General features: G+C 39.9%; 1 protein-coding gene across 2 annotated transcripts; it reads right to left on the bottom strand.

Moving 5' to 3' along the window:
• Positions 1-153: 153 nt before the first annotated feature.
• Positions 154-19,253, bottom strand: vrk2 (VRK serine/threonine kinase 2). 2 transcript variants are annotated; one of them, XM_020097235.2, is made up of 13 exons: positions 19,081-19,253; positions 18,459-18,603; positions 17,535-17,590; positions 16,128-16,197; positions 15,282-15,369; positions 13,528-13,636; positions 13,299-13,391; positions 13,036-13,168; positions 5,352-5,472; positions 4,794-4,852; positions 2,696-2,874; positions 782-916; positions 154-360 (listed from the first exon to the last, which is right to left on the bottom strand). In XM_020097235.2, the coding sequence occupies exons 2-12, from the start codon at positions 18,586-18,588 to the stop codon at positions 809-811; spliced, it is 1,146 nt and encodes a 381-aa protein (XP_019952794.2). In that variant the 5' UTR covers positions 18,589-18,603; positions 19,081-19,253; the 3' UTR covers positions 154-360; positions 782-808. The 2 variants fall into 2 exon arrangements, with proteins under 2 accessions (XP_019952794.2, XP_019952785.2); XM_020097226.2 differs by having other exon boundaries at positions 782-913.
• Between the last annotated feature and the right edge of the window lie 2,014 nt (positions 19,254-21,267).

Here is a 21,267-nt window from a genome sequence, read left to right as displayed (position 1 = left end):
AACAGGAAGTGTTTCACTCTATATATCTCTAAAACATTTTTGTACTATTCTTTGGACAGATTCAACCAAAACAGTGTTAATACATTTTTCAAATTAAATATACTTTATTGTGAAAAAAAAAACCCTGGCTGCTCTTCCACCCTGTCCTCACACCTGTTTAGTTCTGGAACCTATGGGAGGGCCTCGGAGATAACATGCAGAAATGGGTCTGGGTCTGGAAACGTCTTCATCCTCCTCTTCATCCTCCTCTTCATCCTCCTCTTCATCCTCCTCTTCATCTTCACTATCATCTTTATAAGTGTTTACAGGTTCAGTCCTTGGCCTCAGTGATCTTCTGACAGCAGGCAATACCTCGTCCTTCTGTGAACAAGCACCAAAAAGAGTATCTTCTAACAATTGTTTTTGACCGTATTATTCAATATATGTGCAGTTACATGAAAGTGTCCTTTTATTGGAGATTAATTAAAAGACTTCCTTTTAATGTCAATAATAATTTGGGATTTTAATGTCAATAATAATTTGGGATCATGTGATGGGAATGATGTCATTATGACAGCACTAGGAAGTCAGAACATGACATCATCAAGTGTAGTAATGCAATAACCTCTGCAACCGGTAAGACTAGAGACAGGGTTAACCAATTGTTTTGACGATAACATTGTAAAATGATTATTACAATATACAAATGTTAGCATGGCCTGGTTGGGATATACACAGTGCACATGCAGGGTATGACTCACCCATCTAATGCTTTTCATTACTTAGTGGTTCCAGTTCCTACCTGGGACTGAGTTTTAGAGACGACTGGTCATCTTCTGTATTGAGCCGGCACTGGTTTAGACTTCATACCCTCTTCATCCGTCACTGTAGCCACGGGCTTGGCTTTGGAGGCTCCTTTGGCTCGTCCTGCTTTCTGCTGATGAATAAATGTGGAATCATTTACAGCTGAGGGGGGTTTGAAAAGAAAAAAAACCTTGTTTGTAAATCTATAACCTGTCTGTATTGGTCTGTATATGCCACCACCTTGTTGACATTTCTTTTAAACTCTATCATGGGATATCTTCTGAAAAAGGGAGAACTTTAATAACTGTAGTTAGTTATTAACTATGTTTTTTCCATTATACCTTTCTTAGACCAATTTCTCAGACCAATCTTAGACCAATTTCTCTTGAATAAAACTCTTAATGACCATCATCAGATCTAAAATAATATATTCATACAACACTAGTGGCAAATGATTCAGTGAACATGCCCACTGAGCGGCCTTTATCTCGGCTGACATTTACTCTCCTCACTAAACTGCCTGAAAGAGGCCACTTCTGTTTAACTAGGGATCAAACTGGCCAGCACTTTAGCAGGGAAATTAAATGACACAAGGAGAGGAGAGGAAATCAGGAGCATAATTGGAGACATCGTGTGCTGTGTAAAGTGTGTGTCATCAACTGCTTCAAATTGGGCCGTTGAGAGGGCGCTCTCTGAGCCCGAGGGGTCAAGAAGTGATTCTGGTGAATTTCAGGAGAATCGCGCTGCTCCTCCAACTTCAGACCTGACCACCTGTGGTTGACATTCTGAGTGGAGGTGGGGAGCGCAGGGTGGAGGAGGTCAACCCTCCACCTTCACTGCTGTCACGTTTCCCCACTCTGGGGTTAAGAGACTCAGTAAAGGAAACAGGAATATTTGTGGCCAACATTGAAGTTTCTGAATGTTCACCGAGAGCGAAAAGAAATGATGTAAAATACTCTTCCTGATAAACGCTAGTGATCAAATGGCTCAAACCTTTAAGTTTACTTTCTGTAGCAAAAGTACACAAGCACAAACACACACACAGTGAAATACAGACACATGAACAGATTCTCCCTGTACTCTGCATTACACAATAACACACACGTCTAAAAATGACTGTGGATGTAGCAATGTCATTTATACTTATCACATCAGTTACTGTCAACCACACTTACATTCAAAAATATTTTAAGGAAATAATAAAGTCAGGTCATGTGTTTGATGCCGAGCACTGGTCTGTCTCTTATTTGCACCAATCTACTCCGAACACTGTAACTAGTGCATTAAAAGGAGAATGCTTTTCAGCTGTCAGTGTTTTCTTTTGTTTTCCACAACTATCTGTTGTAAAGGCTGACGTGCACACAGTAATGATCCCTGGCTTCTTGCTGAAGTTGTCCATTTTGTGTTTCCTGGGACACACACAGGGGTATCAGGGTGAACTGGGTGACTTTAAACTGAGTGCAGGACTGCAAACCAAGTGGACTGTCATATGCCTATTATTCAAAGTGACCTCTGTCTAAGTTTTCTACTCAAAGGCCTGATTGATGGAGAGCTGCTGAGATGGTCGACCTTCCAGTCAATTCTTCCATCTCAGCACAGATCTTCTGACGCTCTCTTACAGTGAAATTGGATTCTCGGTCACCTCCCTGGTCCCTTCAGATGACAAATGAACCACCAGATTCCACTTGGATGTGGACGCATCTTGCAAAGGATTTTGTCTTGTTCCTTGCTTGAGTTCACCAAATGAACAGTGCTAACAAGGAGCACTAGGCTCCATTTTAACAGAATGAAACAGGCTAGCTGTGAAAGCTAACTTAAAGGATCTTTCAGAAGAATACTTCAGGGCTACACGAGTCAAAGAATAGTGATTGCTGTTGAACTGACTGAGATCATATCAGTGACTTCCCCTCACCTTTTCCCTGGTGCCAGGATCTACTACCCTTGCGGATGATGCCGTTGCTGGACATTCAGGCATGGAGAAGTCAAGTCTTCCCCCGGCAGCACCGGCCAACAGGTCTTTGGCGTGCTTGTAGTCTGGTTTATCCTGGTAACCCAGAGTTTTGACATAAAGAAGGAATGCAGCCACCTCATCTAAGGACAGGAACAGAGTGGAGTCAGACAACCAGACTATGATTTACAGCACATCCAAATATTTCACTCAAATGTCTCGTGGAACCATTCCGAATACCTGGTGATCAATTCCACGTACAATATAGTTTGATTTTACCGACTGCATGGTACTTTTTTTAAGACTGAATCCTGAATCTATTTCTGGGAGCCTCGAGTCATGCAGCAGCAAAAAAGACATGATGAGCCTAAAAGTGTCACCGTCCATGGCGTCCAGATTTATATCAGCCTGGAAATGTATCCTCACACAGAGAGCAGATCAGGCATTCACACAGCTATGGATATGCATTGTGTCTATGTGTCATACGCAGTCAGTGTAGATACATCACACACTGGCCAGACGACGTCTTTGACACATACTGCAGCTGAGCTTATATCTCGCTCCAACATACACACACGTAGTTGATGCATAAACTGTCTCTTATCTGTGGCGGGCAGCAAGCACCTGGCCCAAACCATACATCACACAACCAGGTGTGGCCTCTCCTCATAAAGAGCAGATAACACACAACAAACTTTGAAAGGCATGTTGACGGGACGGCTGTTTAATTGGTATAAAGTTTTTCTGGAGCCTCTGGGAAATAAAAGAACGAGCGTTTTATTCTTCTGCGACTTTGGACAGAATGAGAATATTTCACTGTATATAATTAAAGGTCCCCTTCACGTCACACATGCTTAGGCTATTTTCAGGGATTAACAAGGGTCAAATAACTGGACATAAATCCTGGTATGTGTCAGGAATCCTCAGAAATCTGGTTTTGGTTCCTCGGAAAAAATCTTTGAACATGAGTGTGCTAATGTGCAGATATGTGTTCATACAGATAAAGAATATCATGTCAGTACTGAAACAAAGATATAGTCCTGCAAAACATTCCCCATTACATGCAATAATAACCTCAGATAAACCCAGTGAAGAGTCACATGCTCTTGTAAAATAACACGTAACCTAAAAAACTCAAACTGAAAAACATGGCTCGAAATGCTTCTGTATAAATAGCATCGGTTTTATTTACACCAGATTGTACTTTGATGGTGAGAAAAACAAGTACGAAATAATCATCATTTTCCATTATCATCAGAAAATAGCAGTTGTTGTTTTTTTTATTCAAAAAGTTATTTTAAGGCGACAGATAAATTCCCAGTGGGTCATAACGTTGACTCATTGTGTTTGGCAGCTGTGAACAACAGCATTTAAACTAAAGTGGAGACATCAAAAGATAAAAATAAAACAGTTTACTGCTCTCAATGAAAACTGAAATGTGACATATATATAACAATTTCTGCTTTTGTTAAATGTAGGGAAGGTAAGTTGTTTATCTAATTTGTTGAAATCCTTTTCACGTCCCAAAAAAAAAATAAGGAAACGGTGTCCGTGGCCCCTCGCATGGACTGTTATAAACAACCAACCATTTCAATCAGTCCCAAAGTGAGCGGGTCTCCGAAAAGTCGGCTTCTAGCAGTTTTCAGGCAGATAGTGATTATTTGTTTTGATGGGGCAATGGGAGGGGACGGGATGTATCAGCTGCATTACTAACTGTAGCTTAAAGCAACCAACAGTCTGCCTAAATAATACAATCTAAATAAATCAGACCCCTGAATGTTATTCAATGCTGAAGTCCAAGGTTGAGTTTTGTCCATTCATACAGTATAATGAAAGGTATAAGTTATAAAAAAAGTTATGGTTGCAATATATCTTTCTAGCACAGTGGCTCAGTTTGCATTAAAGCTCTCTGCGCTTTGGGAAAAATGGACTCGTAAAGTAAAGTCTATTTGATTTGAATTGTGCCTTGTCCTTTATCTGAATCTCAGTTGCCAGCAGTTGTACTGGAGTACTTCAGAGAAATAAGCTCATGGAAAGAGTCAAGGACCCTGCCCTGGCTTACCTGTGTTGGTTCTGTTCACTGACAGCTGCTGGACTGAGCGTGGCAGATTATCCATCAGTCTGAGGAGGAGTAAAGAAAGATAAAACATTGAAGAAGGGAGGACAAACTTTATAAAAGACAGACAGTAGATAGTGTTAGCTGAATCTAAGCCAAAGCAAACTGTCCTACTTAAGATACTCAGTACATTTATTTGTTGTAATTACTAGTTTAAAGAGTATTACAGCCCTAGAATGTGTTCTAGCACACTGTACCATTCTATATATAGAGAGAGCAAAATAATCCAAACATTTCACACAGCAAGCATTGCAATACTACATTAAAATAGTATTACACCTGTCCAGCAGTCTAACATTTACACAGGCATTTAGTATTTGGGTGTGGTACTCAGATTAACTAGATAACCAGATTCATAATGAAACAGACACAGCTTTTGAAAATAGCTCTACTATCTATGCTGATGCAGTGTAGCCTTTGCAAACAAGCTTAACCTAAATGATGCACACAGCCTCTCCTGCTCCTTAAACCTCTGCTCTAGAAACAGCACAGGAGACTACCTACCTGGTCTTAGCCTCCTGGACCTGAGCTGCATTCTTCAGAACGCTGTCCCAAGGCAGAGACCCACACAACCAGTGAAGAAGACAAAACCCCAAAATCTGGAGGTCACCACGTCTAGATGGAGCTATCAGGAGAGAAGTAAGAGGTGGTCGAGATGATTATAAAGCTGATGTTTTGTTTTGCCTTAAATCATTTTGCATTCCGCTTCTATCTTTTGAGCCTTAGATTATCCATAACCCCATTAAAGGTTTCAGGTTTTATATTTCTTGGCCAAAAGCAGCATTTTGTTCTTCAAAGGTCATGAAGATAGAATTATTCTGAAAGTGTTTTAAACAACAGATCTTTTACAAGAACAGAAAGACACAAGTTTCATATACAACATTTTCAAGTTGAAACCAACAAAAATAAAAACCTTCAACCCAGCGACTAATTCACTTAGTACATAGTGTCGCCTGTCAATTAGAGATGTTTTTTGACATACTGTAGAAAAGTGACGGTGGTGGTGGGGAGTTCAGTCTGATCTTTTTTATTAATCCGGGCAACTTCAGCATAATGCATAAACAACAAACATTCCTTCCTCTCCCTTGTAGACACTGACTCAATATTAAGGACAGACTGAGAGAGCTAAGCACTACATGTTACAAACGTCAACAATAGTTTTCTATTGACCTCGCTCATACTTGTGTATTACAGTGATATACTGATGGTAGTTTGTGCTAGCAGTCACAATGTCACTCTGTTTTAATGAAGGACGGGCAAGTGATTATGAAAAATGGGTCTAGAAGTTCTTATCACCACTGTTCAAGTCATTTCATGTCCTTAACGGGGACATAAACGTCCGCACCAGATTTAATGGCAATCTGTCCAGAAATGCGAACCACAAATGTTAACCTAATAGTGGCACAAGAGGAAAAGTCAGGGGTAGGAGGAATGTATGACAATAGCTTTTTTTTTTTTAATACATTTTAGATTCATAAAAAAAGGATTACTTCTGTCGAATGGATGAAGTTGTAGAATGAAAAGCCTGATATAAACCAGAAAACTGTGCTTTGGATATTATGTTACAGATTGCTCCCCAGAAAAAGAGACAAAAAGCCACAAGCATTTACTATCACCTGCACCAGCTTGCGATAGTCTACGGATGAGAGACACCAAAGTACAGTAAAAGCACAGAGCTCAAAACAAACCCCAGACTCTGGACAGATAGGACAGACGGACACGCCTAAAACATGATGCCCTCAGCTATAGTTGTTGCCAGTGTGGATACATAAATTGGCTTTTTTTTAAGTCCAGAGGAAGCTGAATGAAATCTGATAAACTGCCTCAAGCAATGTCACTTGCGGTGACAAGGTAGGTTGGGGCTGAGTTAGCTTAACAGATCTACAATAGCTGCAACTGGCAGCTTGATCTGTTTTGTTGTTATTTTTTTCTCAACATTAGCCATAATAAATAGTATTCCTGCTTCCATGGCACAAAAGTGGAAAAAACAACTTTAATTGTCAATAACAATGTAATCAGTGTGTATCTGCACTGTGACTTCTCCATTAGATACAACAGCTTTTTCCACTTTTCTGGCCAAAGACACTTCTTGAGCTCAGGGATTTGATCCAGAGGGCAGGAACAATAACGGTTTGATGTTATGGAATTTAATATTCGAAAGACATGAAAAATTGTAAGCATGATACTTGCGATTTTGAATCAAGACTTCCTTAAGAACAAGTCTGGAGTGCGTTGTGTCTTACTGTGAGTGTGTCTGTGATTGCATGGGTCTACATTAATGTGTGAGCTCTATCAACACATGTGAACCAAGTCCAACCAGAGGGGTCGAGCCCGGGGAGTTTTAGCAGCTCAATACTGTAACGGCCGCCACGCGTCTCCGGAGAAATTACCTATTGACTGGCTCCATCAGAGGGGAGAAATCTCCTCCCTGAGCCACAGCCAGCATTGATCCTCCCCAGCCAACAGTCTGGTCTGAGGAGGGAGCGTGGTCACTGGCACACAGGACCAGATTGAAGGTGGTAATGAGATTACACATTAGAATGTATGCCCTATTCATTCTATACACCTTATATCTATCTGGTGAGCTGTCCAGTGTCACATTGACCTCTGTTATCATCACCTGTCACTAATTCAATCACAGTTAGTTTTACTCAGACTCACTTTATAGACTTCCTGACCTCTGAGGCCCTGTTCAGACCAGGTATTATCCTGTAAGATCCGATCACAAGTGGACAGCGTTAAGAAAGTCTTTCCACACTTGTGCAATAAAATGATTCCAGAATGTGTCTCATGTGACCACTAATGATCAGATCCCTCTTCCCTGCTCTATATGCAATTAAACACAACCATTTATGTTGTTTCTACCCAGCTCGAGTTTACAAACGTGTCCGATGACAATGTGTGTGTGTGTGTGTGTGCGCATGCAACTATGAAGACACAGGAAGCATACAAATATGCTCAAAGTGTAGGGACACGTCAGCTGTAAGAGCTGTTGGAGTAGGCTGTCCATAATATGTGACCTAGAATGCATTTGCGTTGAAGGATCAAAAAGAATGTGGCCACATGCAAACCAGTTCACCCAGATGAAACCAGGTGAACCTTAGTTTGCTTGAGATTTCATATTCAGAGGCATTTAAATACAAATATACTAATACAGAGAATAAATTGATGCAGCTGATTCTGTCTTTTCCCTTTATCTACTATAAATATATCTGTCTTCTTCTGAAGGGGGGACCTCTTCTGATGCTCTTCCTGAGGTTTCAACATAATTCTTATCCCATACTTGTATTTTTTGTGTTTTGCTTGTGTGTAATTGCAAATTCAAACAAAATAGTCTACGTGTATAACATTTTATCATTGTCATTGTAGAAGAATACTAAAGCCTCCCTCTAGTATGACAAGATCCCTCCATCTATTATCTATACCTCCAAGGGTCACAGTGCTGGAGCCAATCCCAGCTTGGCTGAGAGGCGGGGTACAACCCGGACAGGTCGCCACTTCGTCACTGGGCTGACACACTGAGCGACACAAAAAACATTCCCACTGACAGGCAATTTAGAGACGCTAGTCGACTTAACCTGCATGTCTTTTGGACTGTGGGAGGAAACCAGAGAACCTGGAGAAAACATGCAAACACCATAAGGAAAAGGTCCTGGTACATACCCAAAACTTTAGAGATGGCCAAAGAAAAGGGGAATTAGATTTCATTTTATTTGAATGATCCTGTCAGGGGTAAAAGAAGTACTCAGAGGAAGTATATAAAAGAAAAGTACCTGAAGGAATGTTCTCAAAAATACATTCACCATTAGAAGCACTTCTGCATTCCAAATACTAATGTTCTCAGAAAGGCCTGTGTGACTGATATATTACTTATTATCTGTATAAAATGATTAGATTGCTGATGCATCACTATTAACAGCAAATCACTGTATTTATTCAGATACTCTTTAACTTACTACATATGTAGTTTATGTGTAATCACATTGTTAAGTCCACATTCCCAACCTACTGTGGCCCAGTGGGACTCCCAGGTGGTCACAAGATAAATCTGAGTTTAGATTTGGTTAACGAGGTTGGAATGAAGGAGATGCGCTTCTGAAACCTACGCTGTTTTGGGTACTTTGGCAATCAGAGAAGTTTAAAGGTGAAATGTCACTTGATTGAAATGTGAGCAACCTATACACAAAGAGAAAGAAATTAAGTGACAGCATTAAAAGAACACCAGTCAAACCTCACATGTAGAAAACATGATGGAAATATAACATCCCTGGGACGGACATGGTCTCATTTCTCCAGAGTTAAATGACAACAAACTAACTGATAAAAGAGGTTCATACATCTTCATGTTTTCATTTGACTTAGTTGCATTTCTCTTGTATGCTCATTTAATGTCAGAATGTGCTCTTCATGATTGCCTAATCTGAATAATAATGGGACTTTAATGACCACTTATTAAAATAAAAAGCTTTCCACAACCCTACAGTGAAGCAACAACAAACTGCACATGCTGCTTCAAACTTGAAACGGTCATTGTCTGTTTGCTGTCTGTTTACTTAATCACAATGACTCTGATGACAAGAGTTAGGTCTGTTTGCCACTCTAGTTGCAATGTATGTATTAAGTCAGCGTTACACTGCGGCTTCCAACTGTTGGAAATAATTACACAGTACTTCATCGCTACCGAGAGCTTGTTGAAGGAGAATAAAGATGACAAATACTGACACTGGAAAAAGTATAGCAACTCCCTGAGCGCCATAATAGATTAACAATTAAAAAGATCAACAACTACATTAAGCGTAGCTGCCCTCTGTGCGTGCTCTCGGCACATTATCACAGCTCATAATGGTGTTTTGTGCGTCTGCTCTTCCTTATTTAACTTGTGTTGCCCTCATATGATGAATAGCACAGGACAGTGTAGAGATATGCATTTGCGCACACATACATTTAAACCCTTCTCAAAGGGGGAGCTTGGACATGCTTGAAAAACACACACACACGCTCAACACATGAATACAAAACACCCACATAAACACGCACACTTTCTCTACATGCTTTCGACAAGGAGGTGAGGCAGCAATGATGTTGTTAATTATCTCCTATTGTTATTCACATTCCCTAAAGCGCGCCGCAGTGTCACACTCTTAACCCTTCTGCTGCACAGTCTTGTTGTCGGGAGACGGTCTTCTGTTCGCTGGACGCCCACCGAATGGCGATAATTACACCGTTTAGCTCTGTGTTCAAAGGCCTGCCACTCGCGAGCCGTGTTTGCCAAAGCTCACCATGGCAACCTGTCAACCTGTCAACATCTTTGTGGGTATTGGTGCAATCGGGTCAGAAAGAGGCCGGCGAGGGTCTGGTCCTCGGTCATAATCTCCATGCGCCAATAGAAAATACTCTAACACAACATATTAATGTTTCCTTCCCAAAGCTTTAGATTTCTTCAGTTCATTGAAGCACTAGTATAATACAGACATTTAAATTGCTTCATGTATGCAGACCTCTGCCTTTCAAAATCATATTAACTCTAAAATGCATTCCATTTGATAACTGCTGACAGGACATTTTCTGTCCCTCTTTTATTTATCGAACAAGTTGATAAAAGCAGTGCCACGGCAATTAGGCAGGAAGAGCCACACTAACATACGGTATCGAACTGGTGGAGCAGGGGAGCCGGACGGCGTGGGGCTCACAGAGGTTATCTGTGGCTCGAGTCTCGCTCTAACCAAACACCAAAGCCCTTAATTAATGGTAGATGAATACACAGTGCAGGTTATGACTTCAGCTAATTAGGGAGCTGTTAAATAGAGACAAGACGGTGCCGAGGAATTCAGCAGGGGCTGCAGATGGAGAATCGATGGTCAATGAGGAGAGGGAGCATGTAGGCAATTTGCCAGTTAATGTGTTCCCAATATCAGCTGAGGAAGGCAGAGGGTGGCAGGGCGTGGAGACTATTTTACATGTATTGACAAACAAACAGAGACTGCGAAGGACAAAGCTTTGAGTGGGGTTGATATAAATGCAGTGAAAATATGAAAATGCTAAAATCAGCAGACAGAAAGAGAAATCAAGAGGGTTTCCCCCGTTAGTTCGTCACAGTAGCACACCTACTTGGTACTGCTATCAAGTCAACAAAGTAAGACTGGAAAATTTAGATAAAATGTTAATATGTGTTATAATAACCACTTCACAGACTGCTGAACTTTCAGATTTAAAGAACTTTTTTACTCAACATTACACAGAAAAAGATTTCAAAATTGTGTAGTCATTGTTGTTCCTTCTTTATTTTCTGTGCAGTATACATAGTATTTGTAGGCCCTGGAGAGGTGAACAAAACGATAAAAAAAACCTCCACAACAAATGGTTCAGCAACCAATAACAACCTACATAGCAGAGGTGCATAACCTTGAGGCCCTCTCAATTTTTAAAACATCCTTTATGAGCGATGGAAAAGTTTTTGTCTGCGGTCCAGTGTAGCTATGATTTCAAGGCTTCTCACAGAAAGGTAATTTACTGACAAATAGGCAACGATAAATTTAAAGGTACAGTGTGTAGAATTTAGGGATATCTAGTGTTGAAGTTGCATGTTGCAGCTGAACACCCCTCACCTCACCCTCTCCTTCCAAACATGAAAAAGAACCTGTGGTAGCTTCAGTTGTCATAAAAACTCAAAAGGTGTTTAGTTTGTCCAGTCTGGACTAATGTAAAAACATGACGGCCTCCATAGAGAGGGTCCCCTTGATGTTAATATAAAGTATTTAAATATAAAGGGTCTTTTCTGGGGTAAAGAAAACTACAATTCATACAATTTAGATGAAAGGAACTAGTGAAAACATCATGAGGATTATTCTACATTAAATTCCCTTTCACCTAAATCTTACACACTGGACCCTTAAGTATATATGTATAAATGAAACCCAGTAAACACACTGGTTTCTTGAGAGCGTTTGTCTGTCACTGAAATGGTGAGGGATTCTTGTTTCCGTACGGTGCCCCTCATTAGTTCATACTAGTTGTAAATTAAAGCCACCTCCCATTAAGCACATTAGCTTTTTGTAAAGCAACTGAGAGAAAACAAACCTTGTGTCAGTTTTATTTAGTTTTTCTTATATGTCACCATTTGTTACACTGGCACCCTCTGAGGACCACTTAGCTAAAACTGACACAACTATTGTCCCTCTGGTAAGTAGAGTCTGGTTCGGCCAATAATAACTATTAATAGGACTTAAAGTGAAGATCAGAAAAGCAGAGACATACTTTAATGTGTTGATGTATGGAAATGGATAAGGATTCAAATTGCACAGGGCTACAGAAATTTAATGAGACCTCAACGAGAGGCAAAAGACCACTTTTCTTTGATTGGTGCCGTCCACACTAGGTACCTTACTATGTAAGGACTGTGTTATATAGTCTCTTCTTAGAAAACGTATTGATCTGAATAAAAAAGAGGGGTGTCACATCTTATCACTTCTTGCTCTCTAGAGCTTCCCTCTGCAATTACTGCAACACAAACAACAGGTAACTGAGTTTAAGTGAAGAACCTCACTATAATCTGGCAGAATATCTAGATAATTTAGGAACTACAGCAGACCTTCTCTTTGAAAGCAGAGCTGTAGGCCAGTATACTGACCCATGTCATGGCAAAGAGGGAATCATGTGAAATTAAATGTAACCAAATGTCAGGTCCTTTTCTCCAGAGTTTCTCTTCTAGGGATGCCACAGTGTGGACATTTTCCGGGTTGTGATGGTGTAATCGATTACATCGGACATTTAACAAGAGAAGACATTTATGTTAGATTTCATTGCAGACAGCCTCACTCTCTTGCTGCACTTGAAGTTGTGTGCAGTGTTTAACTACCCAGACTGTGATGGTCCACTTCTCATAATAGCATAAAAAATCTTTAGTGAAAAGATGTTGCTTCATTGTAAAGTGTACAGCGCTCAGCACCTCTTTCTCTCTCTTTCGTCCTCTCACTCAGTAGACTCTTAAAACATCCAACGTTTTCATAATCTTCTTACACAGAATCCTCGTCCTCCTTGTCAGTCCATTACTGTGATGTGAGGTTTTATGCCTCTGAAAGTAAAACATATAATCTGTATGTGCCTGAACACCGTGTAACAAACGTGTAACACCAGTAACACTGACTACTGCGACAAACCCTATTCTCTGCTACTGAAATAAAAGGCCTACCAGTCCCTTTGTGGGCATCAAGGCTGGTGTACTCGATGGTTCCATTGTGGCCCTTCTTGGGGTTTTCCTTGTATTCTTTGTGGACTCCCTCAGGGGAGTATCTGAAGGACAGCCCATAGTCTGCAAGGTAGATCTACAGAACACAACAGAAGGCACCCACATTGACAAAAACACAAATGTATCCTATCTTCTTAGAGGTGTAATCTTTATTAAAATGACTGACAGCTGACATTGGCATCGTTGTTGCTCTAAAGTGTACAAACCTTATCAGGGTCTTTGTAGCCCTGCATGAGGTTGGCAGCTTTAATGTCTGCATGGACATACTCATTCTCATGGATATACTCCAGTACATCCACCTGACACAGGAGACAGACAACAAAGACATCTGTTCAAGTGGCTTTCGGCCTGAATTTTCTCAATACGACCTGCTGGAGCTCCAGCTTTATCCAGCTTCCTTAAGCAATAATCAATAGAGCATTGTGAATATCTCACCAGTCCTAGACCAAGCTGGAGCACAGTGGCCTTTTTCAGTCTACCTGCATTGCGATCGCAGACTTTCTGGAGGTCAGTGCCGAGTCGGTCCATGACCATGAAGCGATACCTGAGTGAAAGAGGTTGAGATCCTGGATTTGAATAACAATCCATCTTCCAATTCCTGATATGCCTCAAGTGTTTTTGAGAGTCACACACCAGACATTACAGCTTTTAAACAACCTTACAATAACTGCTAAAGTGGAATTTTATCATATACTATTCCCTTGTAGTAAGGAATGAGGAAAGTCACAATGACTTCAAAATGATGTGTCTCCAAAGGGTGATTTATTTACCAAGTCTGGGGTAATTAAATAAAAGAGGAAGCTGCTTTTTCACATAATTTTCACAAGGAAAAGCCATTAAATGTCTAACATAATTAGCATAATTATAGACTGCAGAAGGAGTTAAGCATTATGTAAGACAGTAACACAGAAAACATTATCATAACTTAAAAAAAGCAAGGTGACATTTTATAGTGGATCTTAATACTGATATTTGAAGCCATTCATAAGCTCGAGGAAACAAAATCTTACGTGAAAATAAGTCACATAAGTAAATGGATAAGAAAGATCCTCTAATTATAAATATCATTTTATTGACAATGGCTCGTATGATTTACTTCAACCTTCATATGTTTACTGTTGAGGACTCATTGAAGTGTAGTGTTGACTGTGAAGTTCTTTTAAATGAGGGGTTCTTGAAAAACATAATGAGAGAACTATAAGACTAATGGCAAGTGTTAAGTGTAGTGACATCATCAATTATGACATCACAAAGATAGCTTTGTCTGGGAAAATCTCGACGTTATGTGCAGTATGTTAATTACCCTTAATGTGATGGCCCACTTCTTTAACTACTGTATAATAAAAAGATCTCTATAAAGATTTGCCCTGTTGCCTCATTGTAAAGTGTAAAGCTCTCTCTGTAGAGTGTGACTATGCTACTCAACAGGACATGATGGGTTGGGTCGGGTCCGGACAGAAAAATCCAGCCCGAGTCGCGCTCTACTCTGCAATTTCACTTGATAACTGCAGTTTCAGGCAAAGTATTAATAATCAGTGACATGGACACACCCACAGATACATAAAAGTTAAACAAAAACAAGTTTTATGTCTAAATAATGAAACTGAGGGTGTGGCCAGTGCACAAGTTGCATAAAGTACATTGTGCTCTCTGGACCATTTGTGTGCCCTGAAACCTGAGTTTAACGCAGATCAATCCACTCTTCAGGAGAGCACAAACAACCTCTTCACATGTGTGTCAGTTGCAGGATTTCATATATTTCACACCACTACCCAGAATTTTCTCACACTGCAACACGACACACATAAATACAGATGCCCTCCGGGTCAAGTATCGAACATACAAATGCCCACTTGGCCTCGCTGTGAAAGCCTAACAGGTAATTTACTTTACGCTCAGATTACTTTGCTATGTGGGAAGTACCTTTTATTTTGAAGTTCTGCCCATTAAGTTTAGTTAAATTAAAGAAAATGAAATAAAATGCTCAGGTCCAAATTAAATTCTCCATTTGAACATTAATCTCAGATTATGAAACAACATGGAATAAAAGTCTGGTTAGATTTTGGCAGTAATACTTTGATATGCAAAACAAATGTTGATATTGTTTCTACACTCAAAAAAGGAAGCCGTACACATTATATAATCATAATTACAACATGTTGTCCCCCGCATGTTGGCTGTGTAAATACCTGAGGTTATTATATTCAGCCAGTCCTGATCCCCAGTAGGTCGGGATGCCCAGGAAGTCCAATTTCCTCCTGCACATCCATTTTTGCACTGGAACATAATTAGAGGAAGAATGATTGTGTAAATGTGTGTACCCACATTCCTATTTTTACACACCCGGGGTTCTAATAGTGGGTGTCTGAAAAGACTGATGTAACAGGAGTCACACTCCCCACTAAATTAAAACTGAAAACAACTTTTGCTATATTAAGACAGTTGAAACTCTGGGGTCTTGGACCACTAAATGAACTAATGGATCTATTAAGCTTAGGGTTAGCAGCTGGAAAAACTTTTTTCGTATTCCAACTATTTCAGATTCTTATGATTTCGTAACCTTGAGCAAAGCCCCAGTTTAACAGCTTCTCACAGGAGTCAAAACTTAAACTATATGTAAAGTAGGAAAAATTGTCCTTATAAGTGTAATAATGAATGTGTATGAATATTAATCTTACAGTGTTGAAGATACAGTCGCACAACAGACAAAGCAGTGGGTCTGGCTCAGGACTTGATGGCTACTGGCCTGACTGGCGCTGCACCAGGCTGGCAGGTGGTCAGGGGCTCAGCGGAGGCCCGGGCATCATTACGTGTGAGTGGCTCACTGTCTCTCGCTCCTCTCCTAGCGAAGGCACTGGAGAGGCCAGACAAGCTCGGAGAGGGGGGCTGACTACCATTGAGGTGCATGTTTGCTTTGGCTTATTATTAATTACTGTGTGGCACGCAGCAAAGCCTCTGTCTGCGGCCACTTCATCAGTCAAACACACTCGTGCTCCAGCGAGCTGCTGGGATGCCAGACAGGTGGTGCTACTCACTGCTCTCTGCTTTGGCTGCCCTTTGGTAGAACTTGAGCTCCGAGAACAGGGGACCATTCTCATGGTACTCCTGCACATACAAGACACAGTATGTTAGTGAAAGCTGCATTCGGCTGACTGAGCAATGTCCAAACCAATGAGCATCATCCCACACATAAATCTGCCTGTGCATTCGGTTCCTTGTTCAAGTTTTCTTCCTGTTCCCTCTACCTTTCTACCAGATGAGTAATTTCTATGTCAAGTAGTGAGGAACATCTGGCTTCTTTAAATCTTGTGTTTTAAATGTCACCTTTTAATTAGTGCTATAAATACTACAAGTACAGTTCATTCTTCTCTATAGTTCTTACTGATGTTTATGGCCATTAAATCTAATTTTAATCTTCAGCCAGAAGCCACTTAGCCTTAACACACTTCTGCTATATTGTTTAATCTGTGTAAGTGTAAAAAAAAGTGTAAAGAAAAAGGGTTTTACATAATCATAGTTATGTGATGGAGTAACTTCCTAAAATCTGGCAGACACAGTGAGGTTGAGGTTGAACTAGTGTATATTGCAGGAAGTTACTGCTCATGGTGAAGACAAAGTCCATGTCAAACCAAACCATAGAATTTGTTAACTGGTCTGCGTTTGGATTCATCTGAAATGTGAAGCACATTTATAAATGTATCATGGACTGTAGATTAACAAGGAGTATGGCAATGAAAAATCTGAACCTTTCATTTATGTTGTATATCTCTAAATCCTTTCTCAAGCTTTCAAAGTGTTTTGTATCAAACAAAAAACGATTTCCTAAAGTTTAAGAACAAAGAGATGCGGTTTGTGGTTTGTTGTTTTTGTGACATCAGTTATGAGAAACAAAGGAGATGCTGTCAGGAGAGTTCTGTTCCTTCTCTCGTCCAATCACTTGAATAAAAGGTGCATGTCAAGGGAGGACAATTTGCCAGTTTGACATTGAACACAGTCCAAGGTGTGAACAAAAACCTGTCTCTGGAGTCGTAATCTATTCACCCAGCCACAATTTGCCTATTTTCATGAAATGTTCACATCCTGAAGGCTATTCCAAACCATGCAATCCAATAAGTGACTGTATAATAGATTTGTGCCACCTTAGGATGGCATGCTACTCATAAATAGTAGTCTGATAGTAGTCCAAGTGCAAGATGAACAACCATCACACTGACTTAACTTCCATTTTGCTTCATTTTCAAATACTGAATTATATTTGGTCATCATTAGTTGTTCATATCACATGATTCCCAGTGGCTTCAAACCAAATTACACAATGTTTGGTGAAGTAAACAAAAAATGGCTGCTTTCAACTTCCAGTACATGATGTATCTGTGTGTACTAACATTTGCAGTGCACCTGAAGATGAACAGGCTGTCTGCATGCAGCATAAATATACTCACCAGTTTTATGACAAAGTCAGTGTCTGCTGTGGCAGGCCTGCCAACACCCAGAGAGGCTTGAAGACGAGAGGAGACAGAGAGGAGAGAAAATGAGGGCTACAAAAATGTGAATGTTAAGTCTTAACTGGTGGGGTGGATCAAATCCTTTGGAGGTTTTTAATGTATTTGAAGAACAGAGGAGAAATTTGCAAAGAGCTGCATTGAGCAGCTGAGCAGAAAACAAAGGTCTTCATAGATTAGAGGAGTTGAGAAGTGACTGATTTGTTCAGACAACCTTCACAAACAAAAGGAAAAAAGAGATACACCAAAGTGTCTCCCTCAAACCATGTATGTATCTGGCAGAGAAGGACTTCTATTCTGGATTTCTGCAGGTTCAACAACTGAACTTTAAGACCGAAAGCAAATGATAATTAACAGAAGAATGAATAATGGATTCCCAAAACTACTTTCACTTCTCTATAAATAAAGATAGGGTGACATAGACAAGCAGAGAATAACCCTCAATATGCCACGTTATCTCTCAAACTGAGTTGGTATTCAATATCTTTCTAACAGCCGAATGTACTGCGATATATTTTGACTGGATGATTGTAGATCATTACCAGTTTCACTTTGGTCTTGTTTGTAGTTTAATTAAAGTTCACTTATATCTGCTTGTAGTTTTATTATAGCATGGCTCCAAAACATTTCACTTACAAAACAAAAACTGAATCATAGCAGAAGTACCATTAAATTAAACTGAACATATATAGCACCTACCTATGTATTTAAGACCTAATGTGTGATATTTATAAATGGTTGACTTTTCAGGACTTTTTAAAACCCAGGAGAAACCCTGTCTATTCTATACATCTGAGTGCACATGCATATGTGAGCATGTACATGGTGTGTGCATGTGTGGGGACTGGTTGTCAGACACAGTACCAAGATAAATCAGTCCACAGCCACCCTGACCGATGACATTCCCCAGCCTCCATTTCTTTTTCTCGCTGTCTGTCAGTACGAATCCCTCTGGGAGAGGATTTGGAAGCACATTCTTTTTCGGTGGCGCCATGGAAACTGGAAAGTTCTAGAAAACGAGTCAAATAAAATACGTAAGAAACAATCACGTCACACAGATAAATATGTTTCTCATTGTAGCTGTCACTAAAGTGGATTAACTAATTTAGCTATAGGTGTGCAGACTCTAAACCCTTTGAGTCGAATATGAAAACAAAAATTACAGTGGGACTTCTTTCTTGTCAAGGTTAACAACAACTTTCACATTTACCATCCTGGAAATTCTGGTATGACAGTTCTTCCAATACACACAGCAGCTGGTGGTGGTTCTACCATCAGACTGAAGGACAGTGGTATACTTTTAATATCTACAAAGCTACAACACTGTTGTAATGGTGTAAATGTAATATTAAATATAGCTGGACGGTTGACAGCAGCGGTTAAACACAAGGGTCAACGTTAAAGTTCAGAAGAAGCATGTGAGCAGCGTCTAACTTCGCTAATATTGAGCCTTTCGAGATGGATGTATGAACACAGATCTACCGACCTCTGAGGGGACCGGCTCGAACGTCGTCAGATGTGTTTTCTGAGCAGGAACACGTCGAACTGTCGCGGTAATATTTAAACCAAACGTCTTGCTGGGATGTTTAGTCCATAAAGTGTTTCACTGTCCCGCTGCGAAACCAAAACAGACCCTTAGTATTTCCTGGAAGTTGTCCCGCCCGCTCCACCTCACAGCCAATAGCGTGCAAAGAAAAGTTTCCCAACAACCAATAGTCAATAGAGAGGCGGGGATAGAAAGTCACACAGACAAATGAGCTTCCTGTACATAGAGCGTATTATCTGAGAAATGAAACGCTGACCATGTATTTTATTTATTTCAAACCTTGGAATTCATTTAAGGATTCATATATTCGTAGATTGTTTGAACTTGTTAAACTTTCCAGTTGTAATTTGCAAGAGATTCTTGAAATGTATAACTATTCTTACACTAACTAAATCTATGATTAAGAGCATTAAGAATCCTCTTTATCATTAAGATTGTTTTGGAATAAATGTCATCCACATACATATAAAAGTTCTGTCTGTGAAGCAGCTGATGACAGCAGACAGAATATACTCAATATTATACAGTTGTAATTAATTTTATGAAAAGAAACTAACTCTTGGTTTTCATTGATTCATTTTTTTTAAAATACACCTGGAGAGTAATTTGAAATTACTACTCTTACATCACTGATCTGAATGTGTGTAGAAAAAAAAAACAAAGACAGACTCTGCTGTGTGATAATTACACTGTATGACCTTTATTCATATAATCAAAAGTAGTGTATTGCTGCTTATTCTGTTATATCCTCAACTATTAAGTGCATATACAATAATGTGTGTGTGTGTGTGTGTGCGTGTAACTCAATTAAGTTGTCACAGTGTGCCATTGTGTTGTCTTCTAAAGTATTTTTAAAATCATGCAGCTCTCAAAAGAAATAATTACACTGACTTGACCTACATCGTGAAATCATGTCACTAACTCATATATATACGTGCTTATCAACCCAATGGCAGGTAGAGAGTCCTTTTTATTGAGCAGTGCCCTTTTATTTTTCTCCATGCAATAGATTGTATTCACAAACAGGCCCTGTGCTCGTCACTTGCAATATGATGTTTACCCCTCCATCAAGAGTCTACATGTCACTAATTCATTCAATTACTAGGTAATACACATCATTTATTTTTTCATCTTAAGGCAGAGATTTCCCTGCTTCTGAATAACTGTGGATTACCCTGCTTTACAGAGTAGAAACTTCCCATTACATCAATTCATTTGTCTAAGATTACTATCTGATGTTGTACCAAAAATTCTTAAAGATGCTTTTCATCTCTTTTAAGGGGAGGAATTCTAAATGGTTTAGTGTTAAAGCATAAAAATGTTTAAGGTAACTCCAGTTAAGAAAATATACCCCATCCTCCAGTGTAGCAGCCCTTGTCAGTCAGCCTCCAGAGAAGCTGATCCTGCAGGGTGCCATTCATAAATGCCAGTTTCACTCCTACAACACCCTGTTACATAAAGTGGACTCAACCCAAACGCAAATAACTCCTCCACAGGGCAGCCAGTGTAACATGCAGTCAAATAAAACCAGAGCCAGTGCAGGACTCTGACATGTGAGTCAGCCTTCGAAGTAGCCTCTTGCATGCTGTTTATTCAACTTACTTTCACAATCAATAACAGTTTGTTTTCAGGATCCCAGTTTGATTTCCATTTGCTGTACAACATGGTCAATACTGGCTAATGAACACAGACTGCAGGAACAAATGTAACAGGTGGTGGACACAAACTTGAGCATGTCTCCCCAACCATCTCTTCTAATCATGCTTCTGTCTTATTCCAAGAAAAAAAAGAGGGGACATTTCTCCTCTTTTTGCTCCTGTCAGTGTGCACCTGCACATCGATCCGCAGGCATCCTTTAGGGTCCAACTGAAGACTTGAGGGTTGTGCTATGAAAATAAAGAAGATAAAACATCACTGGTGGAAATGGTTGGAACTCTAGGAAGGAAAACTGCATTTGCTTGAAGATGTCGTCTCCCTTTAATGTTTGCTTGGACTGTATAAAATTGATGCCGCTTTTCTCAGATGACATGATGCACCTTGTTTTTTCTTGTGCTCAATGACACAACATATACGTATGAAAATATATGTATGTGCTATTCCAACTGTAGAACACTCATTAGCTGAGTA

The sequence above is a fragment of the Paralichthys olivaceus genome, chromosome 14 (assembly GCF_024713975.1).
Source record: "Paralichthys olivaceus isolate ysfri-2021 chromosome 14, ASM2471397v2, whole genome shotgun sequence".
NCBI lineage: Eukaryota > Metazoa > Chordata > Actinopteri > Pleuronectiformes > Paralichthyidae > Paralichthys > Paralichthys olivaceus.
This window is presented reverse-complemented; position numbering and strand designations above follow the sequence as displayed.

Excerpts from the sequence above, each read along its gene's own strand:
- vrk2 (XM_020097235.2), bottom strand. The coding sequence starts at position 18,588 with ATGGCGCCACCGAAAAAGAATGTGCTTCCAAATCCTCTCCCAGAGGGA. Across the intron at positions 15,370-16,127 it reads GGCAGCCAAAGCAGAGAGCA|TGCAAAAATGGATGTGCAGG; the intron begins GTGAGTAGCACC and ends ATTATGTTCCAG. Across the intron at positions 13,392-13,527 it reads TCCAGCTTGGTCTAGGACTG|GTGGATGTACTGGAGTATAT; the intron begins GTGAGATATTCA and ends CTCCTGTGTCAG.